Source organism: Lissotriton vulgaris, unplaced genomic scaffold, assembly GCF_964263255.1.
Source record: "Lissotriton vulgaris unplaced genomic scaffold, aLisVul1.2 SCAFFOLD_1311, whole genome shotgun sequence".
NCBI classification, from domain to species: Eukaryota; Metazoa; Chordata; class Amphibia; order Caudata; family Salamandridae; genus Lissotriton; species Lissotriton vulgaris.
Genome location: NW_028245490.1, coordinates 346,174 through 372,317, shown reverse-complemented (window position 1 = coordinate 372,317; position 26,144 = coordinate 346,174). Strand labels below are relative to the sequence as shown.

The window sequence follows — 26,144 nt, the reverse complement described above, 5'->3', positions numbered from 1 at the left end:
CTCCCAGCAGGGATCACTCCCAAACTTCATGCCTTTACCCCTCCTGTTTACCGAATCCGTTTCTGTTGGCTTTTAGGACTTTATGCACTTTACCATTACTAACAACATGGTAAAACTGGCACCTGATTGCACATTTAATTTACTCACAAGACCCTCATATATAGTACCTGGAGTACCCATGGCCTGTAAATGAAATGCTGCTTGTGGTTGGCAGAACTAATCTGCCACCCACTGAAAGTATCCTTTTAAACATGTCTCAGGCGTGCCACTGTGGCCAGTAGTTCAGGTTTAAACTGTCAATTCGACGTGGCAAAATAAGCCTTTAGTCAGGCCTAAACTTTCCTTTCTAATACATATAAGCCACACCTAAATTAGACCCTAAATGCCCATAGGACAAGGTAAATTGAATTTAAAACATAGGACGTGTTTTTAGGTTTTACATGTCCTGGTAAAGAAAAAGTAGTAACTTGGTTTTTCACAACTGTACGTCCTGACTCTCCCAAAGGATAACAATGGGTCAGAGGCAGTTGCTTCATTAGGTCTCTTGGGATGCACCCCCCGAAATTCCTAAACGTTTACCTAAAAAAATATAAAATTGATTTATTTATTTAGAGATACAAACGTATCTCTAAACAACTCGATGTATTTAAGTCTGGACTGTCTGTCCCAGACTGCCTCACACTTAAGTAGAAGACAGAAGACAGACAGTAAACCAACTTTCTGCAATGTGACGCACGATGCAGGGCTTACCTTTCTAAAGCCCTTCACTGCCTTTGTAGTCTTTGGTGGTATCCACTGTAGGCCAGTGACTATCAGCATCCCAGTTTCGGGCATCGGAGTCTACATCATTGCATGAGGCCAGACGTCCAACATTCACAGGCAGAGACCCCACCCTTTTCCATTTGTCACACAGTAGGACTAGATGCAAGCAGATGTGATGTAGGCCTTGTCCTCAGTAATGGTCAGTGTTATAATGCTATGTGAATATCGTGCTGAGACCCTTGGTCACGCTAACCTACTCCACTGCGACATCCAAGGACATGGCTGCAAATCGCTGGCCCCTGTAGAAGAGGAGATGCTGTATTTGCTCCCCCACGAAATTAATCCAAAAGACGAGCAGGGCTTTTGTACCCTTGCAAAGTTGATTCAGACCCGAGTCTAGTTCAAAGGGAGAAATGTGTGCTTATAGTAAAGAAAGTTACATGCCATAATGAAGTAAGACTGGCTCAATCCTCATTCCCTTGACATCAATACCAAAAACATGGACTGATTTACACACAATGAATGTTAAAAATGCTAAGGTAATACATGCCAGCAATTTAGTTCCTCTTTTATTTCACGTTTTACTTAATCTTGCATTTTTTCCGCGCATCTTAATACTCTTGCTAAGTGCATACTTTGAGCTGTGTCCGGTATTTATGAGGGGCCTTGATTGAGAGCTCTGGCGCGGAGGTTGAAGGCAGGCAAAGTTCCTGTCAGTGAGGTGGCCTCTCTGCGAGCACACAGGACAATGGTCATGTATTCCAGTTGCAATTTAAATTCTGTGTAAATGTGTGTGAAGGGCGTACACAGATGTCAAAATATGTACAAGGCAAAAATAAAAGTAAATAACTTGCTTAAATGTGAGTGAGTGCAGTGTATGTTTGGAAGCGGTGAAGTGAGAGAGATGCCAGGAAGTGCCTTCGGGGGAAGAGTGAAAAGAGGGTGCTGAAGAGGAAAGAGGCGGTTGAAGATGTGCAGATGGACGAGATGTGCAAAGAAGAAGGGCATACATATTTAACATAGTGGCACATAACTGAATGCCTTGAATAATTCAAATTATCTACTTGACCTAACTGTAATGTACCGGAACTGTAAACTGGCCTCAAATTGTGTGATCCTAGGCAAATATTTTGTCCTATGAAACTTCTTTTTTCTTCATTCTCACATAAGAAAGCACCTTCAAATATGCATGTTCAATATTACTGCTGTACAAAAAAACCTCTTTATTTACTAGACTAAACTTTTTCTCCATGTATAGTAAGAATCGCGCCAACATATAGGGTGCAAATGACCTCTGGCTTATCTTTTAGTTAACTAATAGGATTGTCATTTGGGCAGGAGCAGCAATATTTCCCACTTCATGTTTAAAAACTCTTTTTTCATAAATATATGTCTAAAGCATGATTGTTAGTGCACCATCATTTTCATAATGCACATTTCCCACTGGAATGGCCACAAATCTTTCCCACTAACATGTAGTTTTACTGTCAAAATATACAGTGCATAAACAATGTGTGGAAATTGGGTCTCAGCAAAAATATTTAAAATTTACACATCAAGTAAATTGTTCACATTTCTTTTGATCCTAGAAAAAAATATTTTTTCACCACAGAATTACAAAAATGTGTCTTCATAACTAGTGAAATGTACTTGAAATGTGGGAACAGTTCACTTGCTACCTTTTTCAGTGTTGTGAAGCCTGAAATCTTACAACCTTTCATTTCACATGCTTTGCACAATGCAATTGTCACACAGTTCACTTTACAAAATCCTCTAACTAAAGTCACAGAAAAAAAAGTAAATGTAGAAGACAAACGGACTATTAACCTCGGTTTCTGAAAGCCGAGCAAATGTGACAAGAAAACAAGATTTAAAGTCACCTTTATTGCTCATTCACTCATGAGCAAGCAGAACACCTGTTTTCAGCTCGCCAGAACGGGCGAGTAGGCCATTAAAATAGCTTGCCCGATTAAATCTGGTTCGCCATAGCAAGTGGATTTTTCGAGCCTTGTGACTGGTAGAGGAGAGAACTCCGCCTTGTCTAACTGACGGTTACATCAAATCTAATGTGAAGTCCCGCAAATCCCCGCGCACAGTGTCATCGAACCTACGCCGGGAGACACAAAGCCTCGCAAAGCTGCTCACACCTTGCAGCAAGGGCATAATGTACAATTCTCAATGGGCTAAACGCAGTTCTTTGTCCGGCTTTCACCCCCTCACAGTCAGCCTGAACTAGTGGTTTTGTCCCGATCCAGAGTGACCAGATACCCTCAGTTGAGACTTAGCAACTTATGACTATTTTTAATAAAACCATTAAAAAAGAAAAAAACTCAGGTTGTACTATTTGGATTTGATTAGTTTTGGTGTCATTTTATGTATTCGATTTTACTCTGTCATTGGTGTAGAAGATCTTGTGTTGTGTTATCACTTCATTGCCGTTTGTATGCTGCATAACTACTTAACACTGTGCCTCTAAGTTAAGCTTGGCAGCTTTTGTGCCAAGCTTCCAGAGGGTTAAGCCCAGATTCAGCTCAAAAACTTTATTTGATTTTTCATAAAAAACATAAAGTGCACACAAGAACAGAACAAATTACATGCATCATTAAGAGAATTGTCGGTCAGAAAAAACTATATATACACATCAACAACCTAAAACCAATGCTACCACAAAAGTCTTTCTTAAAGTGCAATTAAAAAAAACACACTCAAAATTCAAAACAGGCACTAAAAACAGCTACCAGAAACCCAAAAACACAGTTTAGGGGTAGATGACAATCGTAAATATAAACAAGCATTAGAAATGCAATAGGTCTCGCAGCATTAGAGTTAGTGCTTTTAGAATTGTTTATGGGTTTTTTTGTAAATCTTTAGCATGAGGTTGAGGGTGAGTGAGGGTGAGGGGTTGAGGGTGAGTGAGGGTGAGGCTGAGGTGGTGAGGGTGAGTGAGGGGTTGAGGGTGAGGGGTTGAGGGTGAGTGAGGGTGAGGGGTTGAGGGTGGGTGAGGGTGAGTGAGGATGAGTGAGAGTGAGGGTGAGTGAGGGTGAGGGTGAGTGAGGGTGAGTGAGGGTGAGGGTGAGGGTGAGTGATGGTGAGGGTGAGTGATGGTGAGGGTGAGTGAGGGTGAGGGTGAGTGAGGGTGAGGGTGAGTGAGGGTGAGTGGTTGAGGGTGAGTGAGGGTGAGTGAGGGTGAGTGAGGGTGAGTGAGGGTGAGTGTGAGTGAGGGTGAGGGTGAGTGCGGGTGAGTGCGGGTGAGTGAGGGTGAGGTGTTGAGGGTGAGTGAGGGTGAGGGGTTGAGGGTGAGTGAGGGTGAGTGGTTGAGGGTGAGTGAGGGTGAGGCCGAGGTGTTGAGGGTGAGGGTGAGTGAGGGTGAGTGAGGGGTTGAGGGTGAGGGGTTGAGGGTGGGTGAGGGGTTGAGGGTGAGTGAGGGTGAGGGGTTGAGGGTGAGTGAGGGTGAGGGTGAGTGAGGGTGAGTGAGGGTGAGGGTGAGTGAGGGTGAGTGAGGGTGAGTGAGGGTGGGTGAGGGTGAGTGTGAGTGAGGGTGAGGGTGAGTGGGGGTGAGTGTGGGTGAGGGTGAGGGGTTGAGGGTGAGTGAGGGTGAGGGGTTGATTTGTACAAGGTGAAACCAAAAAACCTAGATAAATCTCAGCAAGTATTTTATTTCCCCAAAACTTTTTTTTGATGAAGGCACTTTCAAATATCACTTTCAATAAGTATTTCGCAGTGCTATAACGTGCCCTATTAATTTAATAAAAAAAGCTTTCACATCTTAAAGAAATACATTTTTTTAGTTTTGAAGAGTTTTTATTCATATTTTATATGAGGTATATTGCATGATTTATAGAGCATATGTTTTCAGGGCTCGGCTTGTGCACGTGCTCTGAAATCCCAGCCAGACCTCTCGGCTCTCTGTTTATTAATTTAATTTAATTTAATTTGTTGGCTCGCATACCTCTAATTATCAACAAACAGGTTGCATTCTTACCCTAGGTTGCAGACACCACGTACTGAACCTCTAAGTCTTTCAACCATCTCTTGCGGCTACGACAAGATGCACTCTCCCATGATTGTTAAGGTCAAACCCCACCCCATACTCACCCATGATTGGACAGGACCTTGTGTTCAACAACTATTGGTTACAGTCGTGCGTCAATCATTTTGAACAGCGACGGTATAGGTTTTACTCCCTAGTAAAGTCGTTTCCCGTAGTACACTATAAGGTTTGCGATGCAAGCCTCGGTGTGGACTTCCTAGGCACTTGACGGAAACACGTACAGCGTTTAATGACAGTAGCGGCCATTTTTGACTGACAGAATTTTTCATTGATCTCAAGGAAAGACATGACTGACAACCAAGAATACTGACAAAGACTCATAGATACCCTTTTCAAATGCTGCGTTGTCAACAGACTGTTGTCGTTTGAAGGAGTGACTTGTTTCATTACATCTATGTAATTTTTCAATTCTTATATGTAAAAGTATAATAAAAAATATAAATACATGTTTAGTTAAGCAGAAATGGATATGATTTCAAAGCGCTTGCTTCTTCTTGTTTATAGGATCTCATAAATCCACATATGTGAGATGGTCGCTATACTTATTTTCAGGGAGTTTGCGTTTCATTTTGATGTTCTGTTTGTCTCTAAATTCTTCCCTCCCAAGATGGCGACTGCACATGGTAGGTCGCGCATGCGTTCCTAGAACACATTGTGTGTCATGGCGGCTCCCATTGAATAGGAAGAAGTTATAACATCGCCTGGACTCTCTCTGAAGGTACGATGGAGGTGCAGCGTTGGCAGAGTAACGGTCTCTGGTAAATAATGTTGTCCACGATGCTGTTTGGAAAGAGGACACGCTTCAAAGACGTGTTGCATGGAGAGTTGGTGTGCACATTGGGGGAGGCTGCGAGAGGTAAAAGTACGCTGTCTTAAGGCTTGGTTTCTAGCGCTAAGTGCATGCACCTATACTCATTAAATATGTTATATTTATATTTACATTTGTCCAGTATTAGGCTGGCTAATCTTGTCCCGGGGATGGGGGAAATTTTTGCCTCTTTCCTGTCACATACTGTACGAGAACAGGTTTTAAAATTGCGGCGAAAAAACAAAAAGCGGCATTATAAATGAATCACTGAACGAATCTGTCAGAAAAAAGGATAGCGGTACATATTTACATGGCACCGAGAGTCCAGCTGTAAAAGACAGCTGAACACCGAATGATCTTACTTGTAGTGGGAGAGGTGTCCGCCGCTAAACCTATTAAGGGGTCCCCGTGGAGAAGGCTGGCGCTCAATGGAGCCCGGGGCATTCCTTTATGAAAGTTGCTCCGGTGTGCTGTTGCTTCCGGGGTGTGTATGTGCGTCATCACGCGATAGGCGTGTGATGCCTACACGGTGTCCTGCAGCTAAGGGGAAGTAGACTATTAACTTTGGAATGAGTTGGTGCCGTCTGGGTTTGTCATGCGCAATATGGCATGTGTGAATTAAAATTAAAATATCTGCAGACAGGGTGGAAAATCCTTGACCATATTCGATGGTCACGTGCCAGGGCTCTTATGTTGTGATTAATGCCGAAGGTTGGCTATTAACCAAGATATTGCGGGTTGAAGGTTGTTACACTTTGTTGCAAGCAAACAGATATGTAGGAGTCAAAAAAGGGGTCTGCAGGTAGGGTATAAGCAGAGCCCGCTGAAATACTCGGTGGTCACGTAACAAGGCTCTAATGTTGTGATTAAAGCCAAACAATGTGAATTGAAACAAGGCTAGCGGCAGGCAGGGGAGGAGAGGAGGAGGGGGGAGGAGAGTAGGGGAGGCACGGCCTAGCGGCCGTGCAATCAAGTAGTGAGGGGGCGGAGCTGGGGGAGGCTGTGGAAGAGAGTAGGCAAGGCGACGCGGCGGGAGGGGGCGGAGCGGGTAAACAAAGACAAACATGCACGCGCCCGTGACTTTTAAGGTCAATGCGCATGCGCATAAGCTTAATGCGCATGCGCATTGACCTTAAAAGTCACGGGCACTGCAAGGAATCGCCACGATTCCTTGCAGTGTGGATAAAGAGTGGATAACTCGCAATACTCTCGCCTTGCTCGATGCGCATGCGCATCGACAGGCGAGACCTAAAAAGCAGGACTACTCTGTCAAAAACTCCTCTGCAGCAAAATTTACCTAACATACTTAGACCGCAAGGAAGAGAATCTGGGGCAGACAAGCACCAAATGCTGGTGTCACACACACAAACATTATCACAGGTATAAGGGGGCAGACAAGTTGGCTTCTGCCATAGCTCGTTTTGAAACAGAAGCTGATGAAAAATACTCAGTCTAAAATATGTTAAAAGACGATGATGTTTTGGCAAATCCAGGAGGAGGTAAGGCTTGCTTCCCCTCACTGATTTAACCATTACATATAAATGCATGGACTGCTTTGGTAGGATAAGCACAGGTTCATTTAATTACTTATGTAGTTCGCCTTGACAATGGATTGTGGTTGTTGCTTGAGAAGGGTTTTAATCCAATCAAAAAGCAAATTTTGTTCAATCATCATCAAGGTATATATGCACCAATAGTTCAGCTCACTTTTTGTATGCTTACAATGCACCGAAGGAAAAGTCTTAGTTCGTGAGCCAGGCTTTAGCCCGCTTCTAGGTCTCTCATTCATGCCATGTTCTTAAGCCCCGCAGTTACCTGATTTCAGCTGTTGGACTCCTGGTGGCGGTAGGACAGACGCATGCAGCAGTCCTGTTCCAGCTGTGGGCTTTGGACTGTTGGGGCAATGGCTGCAGCTTAGCTGGGAAAGGGGATACTTAGGAGGTGGCAGTGTGGCCCCTAGGTCAACATCAGTGCACACCTCAGCAGTACAGGAAGAAACAAGTTACTTACCTGTAACTTTAGTTCTCCAGTATTGGTAACTTTCATAGATTCCCATTGCTTGTATCATTCCCCGTCGTCGGAATGGGAGCCTCGGTAATAATATATATATATATACCTAGGTAAATACACCCTAATAGGTGTAAAAAAGTAAAAAATTAGGCCTAGGCCTCATTATCTTTTGTAGCCTATTGGTGTCATTATGTAAAAAGACCCAAAGTCACCTTAGCAACCAATCAGATCAGCCTCACCCTGTAGAACCTTCCTGAGAAAGCTCAGAGCCTCAGATTTTCGTAGCCTTTGCCTTGCCACATAATCACCTAGCCCTAAAGTGAGCTTTCCCAGGGGAGGCGGGTGGGCGCATGGGAATCTATGAAAGTTACCAATACTGGAGAACTAAAGTTACAGGTAAGTAACTTGTTTCTTACTCCAGTATTGGAACTTTCATAGATTCCCATTGCTTGTATCAGAGTAGATAGCAGTTAGCATACCTCAAACATTTCTTGCACAGTTACAGAATCATTACAAACTAATGATATCACAGATTATAACAACCATAAAACAGTAACCAAAGCATAATAAATGAAATGTTTGAAAAAACAGGAGGAGGGAAGAGAGGAAAGCTCACCTCTTATTGGAAGAGATTTCTCAGGACTGCCTGTCCTACAGCCGAATCCTCCTTTGCAGCCGCCTCCAGGCAGTAGTGCCTCGTGAATGAGTGAGTACTGCTCCAGGTGGCCGCTCTGCAAATATCCTTTATGGATACTCCAGCAAACAGCGCTGTTGATGCTGAGATTGATCTTGTGGAATGTGCCTTCACCTGTCCTTGCAAAGGCTTGCCTGCCGCCTGGTGGCAGAACCGGATCGCACTTGTTATCCATCTAGAAATCCCTTGTTTTGACAATGGAAATCCTTTCCTTGGGGCTCCGAAAGCCACAAACAGCTGGGGTGTGTTTCGAAATCCAGCTGTGCGTTGTAGATAGAATTTCAAACATCTCTGAACGTCCAGAGAATGAAGTGTCCTCTCAGCCTGGGTTGAAGGTCGAGGAAAAAAAGACTTCAAAACCACTGGTTCGTTAAGATGAAAGTCTGTCGGTACCTTCGGAATGAACTTGGGGTTCATTCGTAGGATCAATGTATCATTCTTGAACTGCAAGAAGGGTTCCTTGATAGTTAAAGCCTGAAGCTCTCCTACTCTCCTTGCAGAGGTGAGTGCCAAAAGAAGCGCCACCTTCCATGATAGGAACTTTAGGTCCGCCTTATGTACTGGCTCAAATGGCGATCTCATCAGTTGAGCCAGGACCACATTCAAGTGCCACACCAGAGGTGGGGGCCTAACTGGCGGAAAAACTCTAAACAGTCCTTTCAGGAATTGTTTTATTACTCTTGCTGATAATAGAGAAGGGCCAGATCTTGTTCTCCTATACCTGGAAATAGCTGCCAAGTGGACCTTGATCGAAGCATGAGCCAGGCCTGCCTGTGCGAACGATAGAATGTATGGCAAGAGTTGATGCGGAGCTGAAGAGAATGGATGTACTTTTTCTCTCTGGCACCACAAATAGAACCTCTTCCATTTCGCTCTATATGTCTTATTAGTGCTAGGAGCTCGTGCCTGTGCCAAGATGTTCCTGCATTCTTCTGAGATGTTTAAATCCTTAAACTCTCTGTATTCAGGAGCCAAGCTGTTAATTGAAGCGAGCTCGGGTTCGGTGAAGAACCTGGCCGTTGTAAATTGACAGAAGTGTCTGTTTGGGTAGCAGATGAATGGGCTGTGTCTCTGATAGAAGAAGCAACTCCGTGTACCAAAACTGGCGAGCCCAGGCAGGCGCTATCAGTATCATCCTGCACCTGTCCATCTTGAGCTTCTTGAGGACTCGAGGAATCAGGGGAAATGGCGGAAAGGCGTAAACAAACGCGCCTGACCAAGACATCGAAAGGGCATTCCCCAGTGACCCTCGATGGTGTTCCCTGCTTGCATAACACCGGCATTTCTTGTTCCCTGGTGTTGCAAACAGGTCGATCGCTGGGGTCTCCCAACGGAAGAAGATGTCCTTGACCACTGTGCTCTCCAATTCCCACTCGTGCGAGACTGCTCTCAGGCGGCTTAGTGTATCCGCCTTTGTGTTGCATACTCCTGGAAGGTGTTCTGCCACGAGCGTGATGTTCTGCGATATCGCCCATTCCCACAGTATTTGGGCTTCCTGTGAAAGCAGTGGCGATCTTGTGCCTCCCTGCTTGTTGACGTAATGCATTGCGGTGGTGTTGTCCGTCCGCACCAGTATTGTCGAATCCGCAATCCTTGGAAGGAAAGCCAACATCGCCAATCGAATAGCTCTTAGCTCCAGAACGTTGATATGTAAGCGACGCTCTTCCGGAGTCCAGTGACCACTGACCTGGAGGTCTTGCATGACCGCTCCCCAACCCTGAAGAGAAGCGTCCGTGGTAATGACCTGAGGAGCCGGTGCCGCCCTGAAACTGAGTCCCACAGTGAGGTGAGATCTTTTCATCCACCATGAAACCGACCGTTTCATCTGTTGGGTAACCGTCACCCTGTCGTCGAACGACCCTTCCACTTGTCTCCACTGAAGGTCCAGTTCCTCCTGCAAGGGGCGCATTCGCAGCCTGCAGTGCGGAATCAATTGAATACAGGATGAAATCGACCCTAGAAGAGATTTGTACATCCTGACTGTTATCCAACTTTTCTTCTGTAAACGAGTGGCTGACGACATGAGTTTCATCTGTCTCTCTTCCGATGGGAAGGCTCTGCACACCTGAGTATCGAGTATCGCTCCCAAGAATTTCACCGTACCTGCCGGTTGAAGAACCGATTTCTCCTTGTTGAGTTGTAAACCCAGATGAATAAAGAGGTTTAGGCATGTGTTCACTGCTTTTGATGCCTCTTGTAAGCTTGGAGCCTTCAGCAGCCAGTCGTCTAAGTACGGGAATACTTCCAGCGACTGTCTTCTCAGAAATGCTGCTACCGGGGCCAGGACCTTTGTGAATATCCGAGGAGCGGACTTTAATCCAAATGGGAGCACCATGAACTGGAAGTGACTCTTGCCTACTGTAAAGCGAAGGAAACGTCTGTGAGCTGGATGGATCGGGATATGAAAATAGGCATCTTCCAGGTCTAATGTTGCCATGAAGTCGCCTGGGTTCAAGAGGCGCAATATGTCCTGGAGTGAAATCATCCGAAACGACAGCTTCTTGAGATAGGTGTTGAGCTCCCTCAAGTCCAGGATAGGACGCCACTTTTGTTTTGTTTTGCGGATCAGAAAAAATCTTGAATAGAAACCTTCTCCTCTTTGTGATAGGGGAACACGTTGGATAGCCCCCTTCAGAAGCATTTGTTGAACTTCCTTTTGTAGAAGGTTGAGATGTTTCGAAGTAGTGGCGTGGGGAGCTCTTGTAGGTGGAAATTCCTGGAATTCTAGTGTATGCCCATTTCGGATGATGTTCAATACCCACTGATCCGATGTTATTTCTTCCCAGCTGCTCAGATGTTGTGATATCCTGCCGCCCACTGGAGATCCCAGAAGCGAAGGAACAGTTGGCAGAGTCAGGAGGCCGCTATTGACGCTTGCCAGCGTCTTTGCCCTGACGCCCCTGTCGTCCACGAGCGTTCTGACGAGAGAAAGACTGGGATTGCGACTGTCGCTGATAGTACTGATTGCCGTACTGAGGTCTGTACGACTGCGACTGCTGCGAGTATCGCTGCTGCTGATAACCTCCTCTTGGTGAAGTGAAGCCTCTTCCTCGTGCTCCACGGAACAGTGTTTTCCTATATTGCAGGTTTCCCAGAGCCCTTGCAGTCTCTGTGTCTTTCTTTATACCCTGCAGGGTCTCATCGACATGTTTCCCAAATAACATGTCCCCATCAAAGGGCAAGTCCAAAATCCTATTCTGGACCTCTGGCCGGAAGTAAGTCGCTCGCAGCCACCCTTGTCGCCGAAGAACCGCCGCGCTGCCTAGAGCACGGAAAGAGATGGTGGCGATGTCCATCGCGCAGTCAATCATTTCCGAAGAGGAACGTTGCCCTTCTTCTAGAAGTTTCTGTGCTTCAGCTCTAGGGTCATCCGCTAGAAGGTCCACATAGTGTGCCACATCACTCCACATCTGGCGGTCGTATCTTGCTAGGATCGCCAAGGCATTCGCTGCTCTGACCAATAAGCTAGCCATCGACGAAAAACGCTTCCCCGCGTTGTCTAACCTTCTACCCTCCTTGTCTGGTGGAGTTGTGAGCGTGGCTGAAGGATTCCGCGACTTCTTTTGCGCCGCCTGCGATATGACCGAGTCTGGTCTAGGTTGCCCAGTCAAGCAGGCGGGACTGTCATCAGGAGCTTTATATTTTTTCTCCAAGCGTGGAAGAGTTGGAATGACCGTCGCTGGGGACTGCATCACCTTCTTTCCTTCCTCCCATATGTGGTCTACAATGGGAATCGAACGCACCGCCTTACGGTATGCCTCTTTAAAATCGTACAAGAAACAATCCGTAGATTGTACACACCGACACGCTCTTTGAGATCTAGTGAGCAGGCATTGTTACAGATTCCAAAATTTAGAAAAGTAAGACAAGGGGGAAGATCTCTTACGGTTGCTGGTCCAACCTTGTGGAACAGCCTCCCACTGTTTCTGAGACAGTGCAAGGACCACCTTCCTTTTAGGAAGCAATTAAAGACATTCCTTTTTCAAAATTGATCTATGTTTATGGTTAGGGTCCGCTATTTGCTTTTCTTTTTTGGTCGCCAAAGGCGCAGAGATACTCCTTCGGGAGGTGATCCTAGCGCGGTATAAACACGCAAATAAATAAAATAAATAGATGTTGTAGGCATTGTTAGCTTAAAGCGTGCTGTGGCTCTTTCCATCAAACTGAAGAAACCTCCTACATCCGCCGGAGGCGATTCGACCGGGTCTGGCACTGGTGAAGCCGGATCCGGAGCTACATACTGGTTCCATTCATTATCAGGGTCTTGATCCTGGTTCTGTCCTGTTTCATCCTCATCCGAGGTATCTACATGGACCTGCGTCTGCCGAGGATATTCCCTCTCATGTTCCTCCTGTGCAGGCAGTACTGACTGAGCTGCCACCACCTGCGGTTGAACTTGCGCTTGACCTTCCACTGGTCGCGACCCTTGCCTGCTCCTATACTCCTCCAGCATTGCCCTTAAGTCTGTCAAAAGACTCATAGGCATCGTTACCATGCCCTGCTGCGGTTGGGTTTCCTGGTATGCGACCTGTTTTTGTGGTCGCTGTTCCTGTTGATAATAATACTCCTCATCTAAGTCCGAATCATGGTATTTTAGATTCAACTGAGATGGACTGTATGCATCCCCATACATCTCATTCTCCTCCTCTGAGTAGTCCTCTTAATCCAACAAAAGGGCTGGAGGTAATGAAGGCACCTTTCTTGGTGAAGTCATATCTGGAGTTATCCTCCTCTTTCTGATGCTTTCTGTAGCACCTGCCGTCGACGGCGTTGAAAACAAATCCACCATCTCCTTATTTTGAATCGTCGTCGACGGGACCGTCGACGAGAGTCCTTTCACCGTCGACGGGATCGTCGACGGAACTGTCATCGTCGACGGGCTCATCATCGTCGACGGGATCGTCGACGGAACCGTCCTCGTCGACGGGCTCGTCGTCAACGCGATCGTCGACGGAATAGTCATCGTCGACGGGATGGTCTTCATCGACGAGGTGGTAACCGTCGACGTTATCGTCGTCGGCGCTGTCGTCGATCCAGTCTTCGTCGACGCTCTCGTCGTCGTCGTCCTCGTCGTCGTTGGATGGCTCGTCGACGACTGAGGAGAAAAATTCACCTCAGATGCTTTAGAGTCTTTCTTGACCACTGTAGAGGCCTCTACAGTCGGTTTTTTGAAGGACTTGGCTACTTTTTCCTGGTGGGAAGGCCCAGCCGAGCTCTCATCCAGTTTAGCCTTCTGCACCTGTGGTGCTTGCCTTTCCCTCTCCTTTACACTCACGTGAGGAGATTCGTTAGGCCCTGGCTTGCCAGACCTATCAGAGGTCCCACGCATAGCCTTTGAGGGGGGTTCAGTTGAAACCTCCACAGATGATCCACCCCTCTTCAACGATGTTCTAGAAGATGATGATCTGGCATCTTCCTCATCACCAGAAACCACTACTTCCCTCCTTTCCAACTTTCTGAGCCACAGAAGTAGCCTTCCTTCACGATCACGGAGGGTTTTCACTGACATCCTCCTGCATATACTACACCCTTCTACCTTATGGTCTGGGTATAGACAGTATATACAGTCATTATGTTGATCTTCAGCATAAAGTCGTTTTTTTTGCCACAAGTGGCACAGGGCCTGAAAAGGCTCTTCTTTTCCTTATCAGCCATGTCAAAGTTGAAAGAAATCCTGACAGAAAAACTGTTTAAATAGTACCTCAAGTAGAAGTTAGAGCAGAGCTCTAAGGAGACTCCCTGTCACCAACGATGCGGTAGAAAATCTGAGGCTCTGAGCTTTCTCAGGAAGGTTCTACAGGGTGAGGCTGATCTGATTGGTTGCTAAGGTGACTTTGGGTCTTTTTACATAATGACACCAATAGGCTACAAAAGATAATGAGGCCTAGGCCTAATTTTTTACCTTTTTACACCTATTAGGGTGTATTTACCTAGGTATATATATATTATTACCGAGGCTCCCATTCCGACGACGGGGAATGATACAAGCAATGGGAATCTATGAAAGTTCCAATACTGGAGTAACACTCGGACTCCATGACAGCAGCAGCATCACTCTTTCAGTTTTGACAAACTGACGACTTTGCTCAGAGTTGATTTTGTGGACGGCTTGATACAGTTCTTGAGAAATAAATCTGTTATGTAGACCGAGGGAACCCTCCACGGATTTTTTCCTAGCTAACTCCAGCAATCCCTCACTCTTTCTAGCTATTCCCAGACTGGGAACACATGGAGTTTTTCCTGCTGCAGGGCCAGGAACACTGCTTTCCTCTCTCAGAAGGCAGGTCCAAATTTCTTCCAGCAGAAAGTAATACTTCAGAGGACGTCCCTTCACTACTGGGAGACTGGCTGTCATGCAGTCGGAGTTGGTCCTTTTTCAAATGTCATTCCCAGGCTACTCTCCAGACACAGTCTGATGACAGGGCCATATAAATGTCAGGATCCCAGTTTCACATGCAGGTCATGCAAGTCAGGGCAAGGAAAGACATACTTTTACCATGCAAGGGAGCATTCCAGACCCAACACCATGTGTGCACACTAATTTAATTTGGCAAAATAAAACCTACCAATAGAATAGCTGTGGAATTTCGATTTAAATATAGACAAAATGTGGAGACTACAGTTCCTTTTAAGTTTTAATATGATATGTAAAGTTTACTCGCTTCATCCAGCATGAAAAAAATATTACTGAAATCTTGAACAAATGAAATGACATTCAACATTCTAAGCAGCCTTTTAAATAAAAGTAGATTTAGAGATGATGCAAGCAAATCACAAGGAAATAACTAAAACCTCCAGAGAATACATTCTAATGTGGAGGTTGAGGTTGTACCTGCACCGAAAAACTATCTATTGATTCAATAGTAGATTGGATCAGATTAGAATTTTATTACAACATAGAATGGATTTCAGTGTTCAGTAGACTTTTGGATTTGAGGGGTCCGCATTATTAAATGTACAAAGGTGTTTTATTGCATCATATTTGCAGCAGGCTAAAAGTGATAGAGATACCTGTTCACCTTGTATAACGAAAGAACAAAGAAATGCATGTGCAATGCGGTCATTGGGATCTTGTAGCATAGTGCAGAGGTGTATATATTGCACCCCACAACAACATATTGTTTGGATTAAAATAGTTCGTAGGATGGAAGCAGCATGCAGGGACACTGCCACCAGCTACCCACAATGAAGAATATTTTTAAAGGTACCTTCTGTCTAGAAGATCTTCACCCAGATTATTCATTGTACCCAAAATGAGGAAGGGATGCCCGGGAGGCCGCTTCCTCTCTTAGTTGACAGCTAGGACTTTGAACATTTCTCATTACCGTATCTTCCATAAGAGACACAAAGCGTGGCTCTATAAAGGCACTCGTTAGAATAAAGCTAATGTTCCCAGTGGATCCAAAGCTAGCAGATGCCACGAGCACCTACGCTAATGTCAGTGTCACCCATGCTCCGCTGCACATTGTTCACCGAGTGCTTGTGCGAGTAAAAGCATCGCCTTAGGTGGACACAAGTTAATCTTGTTAACACTTCACTCCATCGGACAGTAAGATCTTTTTCCTCGGTTATCAACAGGCAGTGCCAAAATCCTTAGTGCTAGTTGCATTTGCTGCCACAGGTAGAATTTGCTGTCATTTGCACAGGAATACTAAAGCTGGTTACGTTTATGAGCTGAAGAGATGTTCGCTGTGTGGACAAAAAGAAATATTGGACCAGAAATGAAAGGGTCTAAGACGGGTCTCAGTTGTAATTTCTATGCACAGTCAAAAGAGAAAGAGGTGAACCATGGAAGAAGCGACTTCAGAAAAATTAAGAGATACAACTCTTATTCTGCAGTCTAGGGCAGTGGTTCTTAACCAGTGGTCCGGGGACACCCAGAGGTTTGCAAAAGCCAACCGATGGGGTCTGCACCTGAGTTTACGTATAAAAAACAGAATCATTAGAGCCCAATAGCGAGGACATATTACTGTAAATATGCAACATAAGGTGGTTGAGTGTACAATGGGATAACCAAGGTTTAATCAAATGTACTCTCACTATCAGAAAGCAACTAAATAGACAGGAAATATTTTCAGGAACATAAACGTTGTTACCACTTTACCTTCTCTGCTGCCAGCACCACAGCCAGCTCCTCGTGCTGCTGCTCATTATCAAGAAACCTAGCTATCTGCTTTCCTTCCCATGCTGTTTTACATTGCTTGTTTTCAACAATCACCCTGCTGTTCCATTCCAGGAAATATTTTACTTTTGTCACACTTTTGTTTTTAAGTTGCATCTTTGCTTCATTCTTATGTCAATCAAGGTCAAATTTCCATGACCTTGGCTGACAACAAAAAAGGAAACTAGGTGGTGTTTTGTGAATGGCTCAGCAGGATCACAACGCAAATTCAGGGAGGAGCGAATACACTTTCTGCGGCATGGTTTCACCGAGGTGGATCATTAGGATGGTACCGAACAATAGTGATAGGGCCAATACGGTGGAAGATGTACACACCTATAAACTGCAGGCGATCAGAAGCTCCTACGACTTCACTAACCAAATTCTGACCTGTGAAAAATCAGGAAAAAGGGCAATATAAAAATAAAACACTTCGGTCAAATGGAATAACAAAGATGTCGAAATTGAAAAGGACAAATGTAATCAGGGGAAGACCAATTAACCCAAACTAGAACACACAGCTACATACAATGCATACATACTCAAAAGCAACAGATTACATAGTGTACGCTGTAGTGAGGCTGTTATTGTCAAAAGGCGCGTGAGAATGCCAGCTTGTAAACAACCATCCAAAAACCAAGTGAGCCCCAACACAGCAGCTGAAGGATATGCGATCTGGGATGACAACTGTATTTCCTCTCGGGATGGGAAGAGCTAAACTCAGTTTACGATACTTACAGTGGTGAAGACTATCCCACACGTCTGCTAATTTTCCACCCACCACTTATCAGAGTTTAGTCTGTACTCTCATGGGCAATCACTTGAACTACATGATTACCCAGATTGCATCAGAGAGCAGAAGGTCACTTAGAATAGACTTGATCGAAGGCTGTGGTTGGAAGGCCTCCAATGTTTGAGAGAGTAGACCAAGATCTGAAATGTTGAGGGTCGCCAAGCGCTCCCCTCCAAAAGGACTGCATATGGCACTGGTGTTTTTCTTACAGATACCTTTTTAGGATCAAGCGAGGGTGAGCTCTCGCATAGAGTACAAGTATGTAACCCTTGAATCTTGCACTAGTGGCTTGTCTTCTCTGCATCGTACTACACTAGAGAGGGGTGGATTCCAGCCCATGTTAAGTTTTGGTTTTATCAAAGAACAAGGATTGCAAACCGTGACATCAATGTTTTGCTTGATGGGACATCATGAAGCCCACTGAAGGAAAACAGTGGAATAGCCGCCTCCCTGGGATCTCTGCTGTTACTGAGGGCGTCCCCGCTGTCATATGGTCTGTAGTGATGTGCCACAGGCAGCCGATCACTGCTGTACTAGGCAGTGACTCTGCAGTTACACCTCCCCATTCTCTTTCCCTCAGAGAGAGCAGGAAGCACAGTGTTAATGTAGGGAGGGAAGGGTTAACAGACAGGGAGGCAAGGCAAGGTGACAGAGAGCCAGGTAGCCCCTTAAGATATATTTCAAGGAAAGGAGGAGCAGCATATTCCAGAAGATTGTGGGGCAGTGGTAGGAAGCCTGATACCTCCTGCACATTTAACGGGCTAATGAGGATAGCTGTAGGGCAGTTTATTTGGGGAGGACAGCTTGTGTGCAGGTTCCACCATAACTACTCCCCCCTCCTCCTGCACAGCTTGTCACAGTGGTCAGTTAGGGGGTTAGGGATTGGGTAAGTCTTGGGGATGGATCACATAAAACAGTAGCTATCAGAGGTCTGACGGGTGCAAGTGTCATCATAGACATCTCGAGGTAAACCTTTATTTTCTATGATGTCACTTGGAACACCTTAGAAAAAACATCCACTCTCAAAAGACATCCATCAACACTTCTACATGTGCTAAGCAATGACGTGATGATTTAGTGAACTCTTTTCATTTTAGTCTGTAGTGAGAACAAAGGGTCTGAGTGAACACGAAAAAAAACTCAGGCAAATGCTACACTTAATCTCAACAAGAGAAACTTAGGCCTGATTTATACCTACACCACCAGGATAATGGCCCGCCCACCAGATTGTCAAGTGGGTGATCCTAGGTTTGGCTACGGTGGAGACTACTCAGTCACCGCCATAGCCAAACTTGTCAGATGGCCCAACAGAGTAAATGTTTTCGGAGAAATAGTTGTACATCCACCAGCCCTATTAGGCTGGGCGGACATTAAGCCATTGTTTTGTTTACTGTCCGTCACTGCCAGGCCAACCCTGGTGGTGAGGGACAGTAAAATAGAAGTAATGCTCTGGGGCATTTTCTTTATTATTTTCAAAAATGAAACCTCATTTTGGTATTTTCTATTTGAAAATAAAAATTAAAACTGTTTGGTGCAAGGCAGCATCATTCTGACACAGCCTTGTACTAAACAGCAACCGGCATTCACCATAATTGTCAACGCATTATAAATGGACGCATGCTTGGCAGTCATTTATAAATGTGGCAGGCGGGCCCTTCACCAGGGGGCCGGAGTAATTTACTCTGTCCCCCAGGCAGAACGACGGGCCGACCGCCCATTTATGAATCGGGCCCTTAGTCTGGCCATGCCACTCCATTATTGTTCTGCTCTCTGTGCCATTACAGAAAGGACTACGGCCAAAAGTCTTACTTCTGCCCCAGAAGGACAGGTCTGGACGTTCTGATCACATCTCCTCATCTCCACCCAGGGTCACACCCTCTCTGGACTAAAAACACAAGCAACACCACACACATTGACATATTTTGCCTCCTCAGTGAGGTGCAGCTAGAGTTCCCATCTCACAGAGAGCTAGCGGATTTGCATCTGGGCACATCTACACCATATCAGTTTTGGAAATACCAGCCACGACTCACGTAGGAAACAAGCAACGGAGCAGTGCTTGGACAAAAAGAAATGGCGGACTGGAATGCAGGCCAGAGTAAATACCATTGCTTGAGATGAACACTAGCATTCCATTCCATCCATCATGTTTTCCTTTTCTTAGTGTCTTGAACATAATGGCATCAATATGCAGACATAGCTGCGAAGCTTGCAGCGCCATAGAGACTTAAGCTGCACTTCATTTACATTAAAAAAAGGCAAACACATGCCTGAGGTTCATGTGTTCCTGATTACAGGTGGCTTGGCCTAGCAATTGTTTGTGCGCAGCCTCTTCTGTGGCAGGCCTAAGACAAATGTGTATCTGGTTGGCCCCGCTCAAGACGGCAGTGCTCAAAAAATACAAAGGAGTAGAATAAGGCTCGGAGCAATTACCAGCAGATGAGATTAATGTAAGCATTCATCCATTACAGATTCCTTCCTCCTGGGAGAGAAACATACAGCCCTCCACTCCATGAAAGTCTATTCAGTTCCACATAACAAGGGCTCTTCATTTCCATGGACCATATGTCCATCTATATAAACTGTGTCAGCAACACAAGAGGACAGCTGCCCAGGAGCCTTGTATCTGCCCATGGAAAGTGCAACCTCAGGCATCCCAGTGTCACCTGTCCTGGGTTGCTGTGGATTGTACATCACACCAAACTCCTGCCCCCCCGCAGTCCTCACATCATAAACAGGAATCCAGATACTTGCTTTGTAGATGTTTGAGTTGGTCCATCTTTTGTCTGTTCACCTCCTTCAACAGGAAGCAAAGAAAAAAGGAAATCAATGGAAAGTAGCCCTTGCTAGGTTTGACTCCAAACTTCAAAAATTGGCACAAGAAAAACAGGGCTCACACTTCAATCGGGGGATCAACTTCAGTGCACTAAATGGACCTAAAAAAACAGTAATTGTCTCGAGTTCAAAAGTGAATTGTTGGAAGGACCTGAACATTTTCACTCCTGCCAATAAAGAGCAGATGGAATGGGGTGGGTCTGATGAACCACCTGAAGCAGGTGCACGAAGAGAGGAGCTTGCTGCTACACCTTCCCTGTCTGACCTCACAACAAGAGTAAAGGTCGAGAAGATTTCATGCTCTGTGGAAGACAGGCTCGATCTGGTAGAAAGACTTGAAGATGATCGAGGCCCTGGAAAAGTCTTCGGCAAGGTGCGCAGACTCAAGAAGTTGAGACTCGTCAAAAATCGACAAATTGAGACGCAAGGACCTGCAAACCTGATGAAAAAGAGAAAAGACCCACAAGAAGAATGGTCTTGCTCCAACATGGACAAGTAACAATGACCAAGAGGCTCGAGGAAGGAGACCTAAGGACCTGGGGCTCCAAGACCAGGAGAAAAGACCCAGAAGAAGCAGAGGCCGTCTTCATACAAAAGGGACAAATACCAATGCTACACTGGTGAGCTGTGCAGTGACTGCCTGGCAAGCCTCCAACATTTTTCACTGGACAGAGCCTAACACCACTGCAGACTAGGCTTGTATGGAGTGTTGAGCACCTGGCCCATGAAGTACTGGTTGTACAACTCAGACAGGTTCACCTCCAGTTGAGTGAACCCCGTGTGCTTGCTAGGGTGCCTAGGTTGACGATTTCTGGCACAAAGAGGAACACTCAATTTTACGCCTTCTTCCCAGGATCTGCACTATGCAATGCACTGTGTCGCCCTGGTATAGCAGAACTCAACGTCATTTGAACCATAAACTTGCAATGTACAAGCTTTTTGTAGACCAAACTTCTAATGAGAAAATTATTCAGTAACAAAATTACAATGAAGTAAGCGGTCATGAATCAAAATGTAAAGTATATAAGTAATAGCATGAAGGAAAAAACATTCGAATGAGAAAAAATAATTTATATTTTTAAAATTAGGCTGTGAAAAGTAGTATGACAAGCAAGTACATGGAATTTTAGCTTTGAATTTCGCTTTGACTAATACAATATGTTTAAGTTTGGAATCATTAATAAAGAGCTAATATCATATTAAATAGTAGAATTGAAGACAAAAGCCCTATACATTGTTGTACATTTTTTCTCTTTCTCTCATGTGAAGTAAAGTTTTTCTGTTATGGAATCAATGACATCTTCATCATCCAATAGTCAAATTACATATTTGATGACGGGGGACAATCCAGCAAGGAGCTTACCGGCCATCACGCCGACAGCAGCTCCAGCGCCAGCTCCTGGGTGGGGAACGCTGTAGTCTCGCCGCCACAGCTCCAACCACGCGGCTGGAGACTACTGCTCCCAGCGAGCTTTGCGGGCACTTCCTGCCTCCCGCACTCTTCGCGCCCGGAGGCGCTACAAAGAGCAGACGCTCCCTCAGTGGAGCGTGGGGACAATCCAGCAAGGAGCTTACCGGCCAGCACGCCATCACGCCGACAGCAGCTCCAGCGCCAGCTCCTGGGTGGGGAACGCTGTAGTCTCGCCGCCACAGCTCCAACCACGCGGCTGGAGACTACAGCTCCCAGCGAGCTTTGCGGGCACTTCCTGCCTCCCGCACTCTTCCCGCCCGGAGGCGCTACAAAGAGCAGACGCTCCCTCGGTGGAGCGGGGGGACAATCCAGCAAGGAGCTTACCGGCCAGCACGCCGACAGCAGCTCCAGCGCCAGCTCCTGGGTGGGGAACGCTGTAGTCTCGCCGCCACAGCTCCAACCACGCGGCTGAAGACTACAGCTCCCAGCGAGCTTTGCGGGCACTTCCTGCCTCCCGCACTCTTCGCGCCCGGAGGCGCTACAAAGAGCAGACGCTCCCTCGGTGGAGCGGGGGGACAATCCAGCAAGGAGCTTACCGGCCAGCACGCCATCAAGCCGACAGCAGCTCCAGCGCCAGCTCGTGGGTGGGGAACGCTGTAGTCTCGCCGCCACAGCTCCAACCACGCGGCTGGAGACTACAGCTCCCAGCGAGCTTTGCGGGCACTTCCTGCCTCCCGCACTCTTCGCGCCCGGAGGTGCTACAAAGAGCAGACGCTCCCTCGGTGGAGCGGGGGGACAATCCAGCAAGGAGCTTACCGGCCAGCACGCCATCACGCCGACAGCAGCTCCAGTGCCAGCTCCTGGGTGGGGAACGCTGTAGTCTCGCCGCCACAGCTCCAACCACGCGGCTGGAGACTACAGCTCCCAGCGAGCTTTGCGGGCACTTCCTGCCTCCCGCACTCTTCGCGCCCGGAGGCGCTACAAAGAGCAGAAGCTTCCTCCGCGTCGCGGGACGCGTGCGGGCGACGCAGGGCGGAGCCCGGGCAGAGGGCGGGCCGTCTAAGGCCGTCCGAGGACGAACAGGGTTGGGACGGGCCATATCCCTAACATCATGGGTAAGCGCAAACTTGTGACATCGGCGGTAGGCGATGTAAAAGCTAAGGTTCCTAAGTACAATACCAGCATAATCACGTACCTGACTACGAAAGTGGATGAACTATCTATCCAGATTGCTGAGTCAGAGCGTGAGCTGGGTCTTGAAACTATCCCAGTGGGCGCTGATACATCGAAAACCTCCACCATTAACTGTATCCCGTTGGAACCTAGGGTCATTATTGAGTCCTGCAGACCCATCATGCCCCAAACCCCTACTGTACTTCCGATCCCGGTACTGCCTGAAACAGTGATACCTCCTATACCGGTGGCTTCGGGCGACCTAGGAAGCGCAGCAAGCAGTCAGCCTGGGGTTCAACGTGCAATGTACATTACTGAGGAGGGTATCTTGTCTTTACTAGAAAAACTTTTCTCGGACAGGCTTGAATCCGCCCTAATCCAGATTGCAACTGACATTACTGAAACTTTGAAGGATTGTGTCAAGGACCTTTTGGCGAAATGTGAGCGCATTAATGACTTTTTAAATACCCAGGCCCTTTCTTCATCTATACAAATGTTGTTATGTCCAGTTGTACAGGTTTCTGCCCCCAAGGCTGGCGGTCCGCCAACTAATACATCCATCACGGCTACAAATGTGGCCATTGATAACCCTGTGCAAAACAAAGGGAAAGTCGACAAGGGTATATCTACACCTATGTTGAATGCTGTACCTAATTTATCTCCAATAGTAAGGTCTAGAGGTTCACAGGGGGGTCGGGCGGGAATGGTACCCCCAGTAAATTTACCTCCTGATGCAACTCCGTTTGTAGCAATACTGGTAAATGTGCCTAAACTTGCTGACGGGGAGGTAGAACATCACGAAACCCTTCTTAAGCTTATCAAAAAATGGTGCAATGCGAACTGCACGGGTGAAAGTAACATCGCAGATAACATTTTGACAGGTAGAAGGGTTAACTGGGTGGGCAAAACTAAGAAATGTGTAGCAGGAGACTGTGTAATAGTTAATTTCAAATCTAGAAATGTCTCCAGCCGTCTCTTTTGGGATGGTTCCCCACTGGACCCAGTAGGCAAGGGTGTTCGCGCGATGCCCCTGGGTTTTTTCTATCCCCCAGTATACAGGACAGGCGGCGGCGAGAATACTAGGTCACAGCATATTATTAATGCATGGGCCGAAGACAGACTAATTTCGCCTCTACAAGTTAACCAATGGGTGACAAAGCAACCCAGGGTTGGTGGTACAGCTAATATTGTAAGGAACACGCCTACCGACGATTTAATCCTGTTGAATAGATTTTCGGCTCTAGCAAAATCAGACAGATATTGACTGACTAGAGCATGAGCACAAAAGCATGAATGCCCTTTGTAACGATAATGCTTTTGTTGACCCATCATGTAACACATCAACCACAGCCGTAAATGACCCATTAGTTCTGGGCAGGGGGAATGTCAGGCTACTTTCCTGGAACATTGCGGGCTTACGCTCTAAGCAGGAAGACCCGATTTGGCTACAAAAGCTAAAAGAACATGATATAGTGGCCTTACAGGAAACTTGGGCAAGAGATAATGCTTTCTGGTTGGATGGCTATACATCGTTCTTTGTCAAAGCTCAGAATTCCTCGGCGGGGAGGGATAGAGGGGGCCTGTTGTTTCTAGTTTCAGTCAACTTAGCAGGCAGTGTTAAGGAAATCCCCAGCTCCTCATATTATTTTCAGTTGTTGGAAATCCATCAAGCGGATAATAAGATAGTTCTAATAAACTGCTATCATTCTATGCAGGGGGTCCCCCAAATTTTGTTCTAGAAGGTTTATCTTCTTTTTTAACCAATTATATGTCAAAACAAACCACTTTTGTTCAACTCATACTGATGGGAGATTTTAATGTTCATTTGTGTGGGCTACATTGTCAAATTGAGGATGATACTGGCCCTGATCATACAACTTTGCCACATTTCGAGCACAGCCCAAAGGGTGTAGCAATGGAAGATTTGTTATCATCCAATGATTTATTTGAACCAGGGTTTTTAGACTTAAATGATCGTGTGGTCACATATAACGCGAGGAGAAGTGAATCGATTATTGATTATATTTTTATGTCCCCGGGTCTTCTCCGCTATGTATTGTTTTATAATGCCATAGTAAGTGGGTTCAGTGATCATAACCCGGTGTCGCTAGTCATGGACGCTTCCATTGGTCTAAGCAAAGGGGCCTTGAGGGCCACCTCTGTGAAGGATGTAAAGAGTAAAGACCACGGAAGGCGTCTTAAATGGTGTAAAGTTTGTCCTGAGGTCTTTTTAGGCCTAATTGAGCAAAAAATGGCAGTGGAACTTGTGACTTGTAGGGATCTAGACATGGGGGGGAAAGAGGTAGTTACCGCTTTTGAGGCTATTTGTGCTAGAGTGGAAGAAGAGCTCACAGCTAGGCCAAAGAGGGGCCCTGCCCCAGCTTTTGGCTGGTTTGACCATACATGCTCCAAGGCACACTCCGCTCTGTTGAAAGCGCTTAAACATTCCCCCAGAGACAAGTCACTGGTAGCACAATTGAGGAAGAAATATGCTGTGGCGGTAAAGACTCTGAAAAAGGTCATTAAAGAAGAAGCCTGGGATTCTTTAATGGATTCTACTACCCTCAAACAAAGTTCTAAATTCTGGTCTATAATTAATAATCCTCTATTTGCTCAATCAAATAACATAGATCTTGACGTAAATATTCCTGAACCAGAGTGGCTTAAACATTTCTCTAATATATACGGGAGTAATGAAATTGTTGAGACATTTTCTATGCCTTGTCATTCAACTTCACTACCCAAACTAAATTTCAGTATAACTGAAGTGGAGGTTGCGCTAAAAGGTTCAGCTGTAAATAAAGCCCCCGGTTCAGATGGGGTTCCTCTGGATCTCTATAAATTAAACCCAGAGATGTGGGCAGAGATATTAGCCAATGTTTGTAACTGTGTACTTGAGGGGGGTTTTCCAAAAACCTGGGCATGCTCAATCATAGTCCCTATTTTTAAAAAAGGTCAAAGAAGTGACCCCAAATGCTACTGCCCTATATCCTTGTTGGATTCCTCCATGGAGGTCCTGGGTAAAGGATTGCTGGCAAGAATTAACAAGTGGTCTTTGGAAAATGACATTCTAACAGATGTTCAGGATGGGTTCCGTTCAGGAAGAGGTACAGAGGACCAATGTTTAAATCTTCATTTGATAATCTAAAAATATACAACGGCAACAAAGGGGTCACTTTTTGTTGCATTTATGGACCTGCCCACGGCCTTTGATTTAGTTAACAGAGCTCGGCTGTGGTCCATGTTGTTAAAATTGGGACTTGATCCTCCTCTTGTACACTTTCTGGCTGAACTTCACAAAGACAATTAGAATGGACCTAGAAGGAAATCGCACAGCTTGGTTCAAATCGAGCAGGGGTGTACGGCAAGGCTGCATCCTTGCCCCCATGCTGTTCACTTTATACATAAATTCATTAGAGAAAAACCTTTTAACTGCTACTTTGGAC

The 26,144-nt window shown here is 45.9% G+C and overlaps 1 protein-coding gene across 6 annotated transcripts in view; it reads right to left on the bottom strand.

The window, feature by feature from the left end:
* Positions 1-26,144, bottom strand: part of OPA1 (OPA1 mitochondrial dynamin like GTPase) — a 298,318-nt gene that overhangs the window by 234,831 nt on the left and 37,343 nt on the right. For 2 of the 6 annotated variants that reach the window (XM_086949083.1, XM_086949085.1), the window contains exon 5: positions 16,823-16,876. The exons of the other annotated variants lie outside the window; for them this stretch is intronic. In XM_086949083.1, coding sequence (XP_086805209.1) covers positions 16,823-16,876 — 54 coding nt within the window. The remainder of the gene's footprint in view (positions 1-16,822; positions 16,877-26,144) is intronic. 6 annotated transcript variants of the gene reach the window in all.